This window comes from Limulus polyphemus, unplaced genomic scaffold (assembly GCF_000517525.1).
Source record: "Limulus polyphemus unplaced genomic scaffold, Limulus_polyphemus-2.1.2 Scaffold3059, whole genome shotgun sequence".
Classification (NCBI taxonomy): domain Eukaryota; kingdom Metazoa; phylum Arthropoda; class Merostomata; order Xiphosura; family Limulidae; genus Limulus; species Limulus polyphemus.
This window is the reverse complement of record NW_013668669.1, coordinates 21,893-26,454: the sequence shown is the minus strand read 5'-3', so window position 1 is coordinate 26,454 and position 4,562 is coordinate 21,893. Positions and strand designations below refer to the sequence as shown.

At 35.8% G+C, this 4,562-nt stretch overlaps 1 protein-coding gene across 1 annotated transcript in view; it reads left to right on the top strand.

Annotated features, from left to right (window-relative positions):
• The window catches only part of LOC111088056, a 68,501-nt gene that overhangs the window by 48,230 nt on the left and 15,709 nt on the right, over positions 1-4,562 (top strand). The window contains exon 2 of the mRNA XM_022396915.1: positions 1,905-2,110. Within this exon, the coding sequence (XP_022252623.1) occupies positions 1,905-2,110 (206 nt within the window). The remainder of the gene's footprint in view (positions 1-1,904; positions 2,111-4,562) is intronic.

Sequence of the window (4,562 nt, the reverse complement as noted above, 5' to 3'; positions counted from 1 at the left end):
GACAGCGGTAAACTTACGGACTTACAACATTAAAATCCGGGGTTCGATTCCCCGCAGTCGACACGACAGATAGCCCAATGTACCTTTGCACTAAACAAACAAACATTTGAATAATATGAGAGAGTATGGACGTTTTTTTTTCAAGTAAAATCGGTAAAGAATATAATTGATTTATTTTATGGAACATGTTTCATTAAATTAATTCTATATAAAAAAAAAACAGAAATTATAATAAAAGTTATAATAAAATATTATACGTCTTACTTACGAACTAATCATTTATTTAATTATTTATCTATGTTTCGGTTTTTTGGCCTGGTATGGCCTGGCGGTTAAGGCACTCGACTCACAATCTGAGAGTCGAGGATTCGAATCCCGTTACTAGTCATGTGACGGTCAATCCCACTGTTCGTTGGTGTAAGAGTAGCCCATAAGTTGGTGGTGGGTGGAATTGACTAAATGCCTTCCCTCTAGTCGCCCCCCCCCCAGTAGCACAGCGGTACGTCTGCGGGCTTACAACCTTAGAAACCCGATTTCGATACTCGTGGTGAGCAGAGCACAGATAGTCCATTGTGTGTGTGTGTAGCTTTGTGCTTAAGTTAAAACAACAACAACATCACTGCTAAATTAGGTACGGCTAGCGCAGATAGCTCTCTTGTAGCTTTGCGCGAAATTCAAACCATTTAATTTTTTTTCGATTTATTTCAAAATCTCATTTATTTCCATATCCAAATCGCACGTGCAAACGTTTGAGTCACGACAACTACTTATTTCGTATTACCTGAGATACAATAGAGGTCAGGCCTGTACTTAGTAGAATTCTGTGGAAAAAAAAACCTTTCCTTGTATTTGCTTTCCTCTTGTACTTTTCTCTCACAACAGACCCGACCTAGTCATGAAAGCGGTTTTGAAATAAAATCTCTGAAAGTGTTTTATCTGTTGCAATTTTTTTAAACCAAATTATTGTTCATTTCTTGTTAAGCGTAAAACTACACAACGAGTTATTTGTATTCTACCCAACGATACCCTATTTTTAGCGTTATAAGCCTTCAGACCTGCTGCTGAGTCACTGGAGGGTTAAACCAATTGAAATATTTTATTCAGTATATGTGCTTTTAAGTAGATGTATTCTTTTTTTTTGGAAACAGCGAAAAATATTTTCATTTATATTGTAAGATACAAGGCGTCTTTAAGTCCGGTTAGCCACTAATCGTCCCTCGCTGGGACAGCAGTAAATCAACGAGCTTACAACACTAAAATCCGGGGTTAGATTCCCGCGGTAGACACAGCAAATAGCTCAATGTGGCTTTGCTATAAAAACAAAAAAAGAAGGACCAAACGCTTTTTTACTGATTGTCGGTTTGGTATAGTTTCATTGAATTATTTAAAAAAAGGCTTAAGGTGTATTTTCCAACTGAAAGAAAAAAATAAGTCTTTATCTAGGATTAGCTCTAATTCAAATTGACTAGACTGCTAGCCATATTTTTGGTTCATAGAAAGACGTTCAAACAACTGTACCCTATTAAAGGATTATATGAAGTAGAGGGCGTGTTCAGACAAACCCCATGATCTGAATACTTTAAAATATATACCAATTTCCATCATTTTACGATTCTTCTCTTGTAAAGTGTGTCCCTCTGACGGTCACAGCTTACAACGCTAATTGAATGACTGCAAAACAGAAACTCTGTGACCGTTAGTAAATGTGAATATTTTTAGGTCTCAAATTATTACAGACTTAACCGAATTAGTACTTACAGTATATGAATATTTCTGATAGATACAGTTTTGTATTTATTTTTCGACCTTATAGCTAAGTATAACATTATGCGTTGACTGCCATGTATAGTTATGAAGCGCTATGTTAATTCCTGGCTCTTATTATATCTTCTTATCATTTGCAGCTGTTTACAGTTTAAAACTGGTGGAACTAAATGTCCCTGCTGGCGTTGCACTTGGCGCCCCCGTGTGGATGTATTGTGGTTACGACTTGGAAGGTGACGATTTGTATTCAGTCAAATGGTACAAAGACCATGTAGAGTTCTACCGCTTTCTTCCAAGTGACCAACCTCCTGGACAGAAGTATGATTTGCATGGAGTCAATATCGATGTAAGTATGGATTGTCGATGAAGTATACTGTATTTTAATAAATGCTGGAATGGAGGGAGACTAGAGGGAAACGCTATTCCCATTGAATAAATAATTGGCTATTTTTGTTTCCTTTGTTAACAAAATCATGCGCATTGGGAGAGTGTGATGTTTTGTGAGCGAGACTTCATTGACTGACTTCGCCTCGGTGGTTTGTTTGTTTGTTTGTTTTTTTAATTTCGCGCAAAGCTACACGAGGGCTATCTGCGCTAGCCGTCCCTAATTTAGCAGTGTAAGACTAGAGGGAAGGCAGCTAGTCATCACCACCCACCGCCAACTCTTGGGCTACTCTTTTACCAACGAATAGTGGGATTGACCGTCACATTATTCCACCCCCACGGCTGAAAGCGAGCATGTTTGGTGTGACGGGGATTCGAACCCCGCCTCGGTGGAGACACATGTACAACTTCAGTCTTACTGATTCTACCAGTAAATTTGTTTGTTTTGAATTTTGCGCAAAGCTACACGAGAGCTATCTGCGCCAGCCGCCCTTAATTTAGCAGTTTGAGATTAGAGAGAAGGCAGTTAGTTAACACCACCCACCGCCAACTTTTGGGCTACTTATTTACGAACGAATAGTGAGATTGGTCGTCATATTATAATACCTCCATGGCTGAAAGGGCGAGCATGTTAGATTAATAGTAATGCGAACCTGTAATCCGCAGATTACGAGTCGAGCGCCCCCTAACCACCAGGCTATATCACACTCCTTTTCTCTATTAACCGTATTTAGTTTGTCCTTAGCATTTGTTTTGTACGGTTATTGTTAAATATGTAGGTATTGTTGAACCTTAATTTTGATCTAACTATTGACTAGTCAACAAAGTAACCAAACCCACTATTTATTATATATATAAAAAGGAAGTATCAGTAGGGTACACATTGTTTTTTTCATTATACTTATAGAGTTGTCCCTGTTGAGTAGTTACAATTCGAGCACTGATTTTAATATGTTTGCAGATTCTATTTATTTTTAGAATATAATCCCATATTGAATGCAATATTGATTGCAGACATTACCGCGTGAGGTTTATACTATGAGTATTGCACATTACTTAACTTAAAATTAAATTTGGGCTCGTTATTATTACTATAATGGACGTAGCGTGTATATGTATCTATCTATGTGTGTGATCGAAATAATAAATACAATGTGGCACCATCTATTGAATGACACCACAAACACAAATCCATAAAAATTTCACACTTTGGGTATTGAAGATTCTTTATAATACAACACAATTTTTTCAATAAAAGCATTCTCCTCACAACAAGAACACGACTTTCACTAGGACTGTACGTGAGGGGTTGATTATATCTTTACTGGTGAAATTTGTAAATGTGGTACTGAGAAACTGAAGATCTTTAAAAAAACTATTATTTTTTCAATAAACGGTCCCACTTTTAATATATAAAAATATTACAATTTATTTTTGCGATTAGTGATTACTAGCCACCCGTAATGCGGAGTTTCTGCTAGTGTTATTAACTATATTAACTAATATTGTTTTCTTTGTCTGTGCGGGAGAATTATTGAGAAGTGACGTCAGTGCAGGAACTAAAACGTAGTCGAACAGAGAGCTATAATAACACAAAAATCCAGTTTAGTTTCCACTCGTATGGTGTTTGTTAAAACATGACTATGAACTAAAACATAAAATACAAATAATGTTTAGATGAAATATAATTTTTACCGTAACTTCATAAAACTTCAGTCATGCTTTTTCTCGTTTTACCTTATTGAGTTTTGGATGAAAAACCTTTGTACAAAACCCAGTACAGAAAATTTTCGCCATAAAGAAAGATTTTAATATATTAAAGTCATAAAACAGAAACTAATAATTTAGTGTCACATGCTGGGCGTCGGTATACAAAACTAACTAAATAATATATTGTAAAACAACTGGAGTAGGGTTACTCATACGGTAAAGTCATAATAAACGCCATAATCAAATAGCATATATAACATTATGAGGTAATATCATATATTTGCAGAAAGTGTAACATTTGATTCACAGTCGTAAACGTCCAAGCACAAAATTTAGTTATGACCATAAGGTAGGCAGTACACCTTAATTAGGTTGTTTCTGTATTAGCACAAAGCTGCACAATGGACTATTTACGTTCTGGCTGTCAAGAGGGATCAAATCCTTAATTTTAGCGTTGTAAGCATGTCAAGTTACCGCTAACCCACATGAGTGCAATTGCTTAGTTTACTGTGAAATTTGTTCATTGCATAAGGATGTATGCATACATACATATATTGTTTGCATATAAGCATAGATACATATATTGGATGAATACAAGCATACATACAATTATTGGGTGTATACAAGCATATATACAATTATTTGATGTATACAAGCATATATACATTTATTGGGTATATACAAGCATACATACAATTATTGGG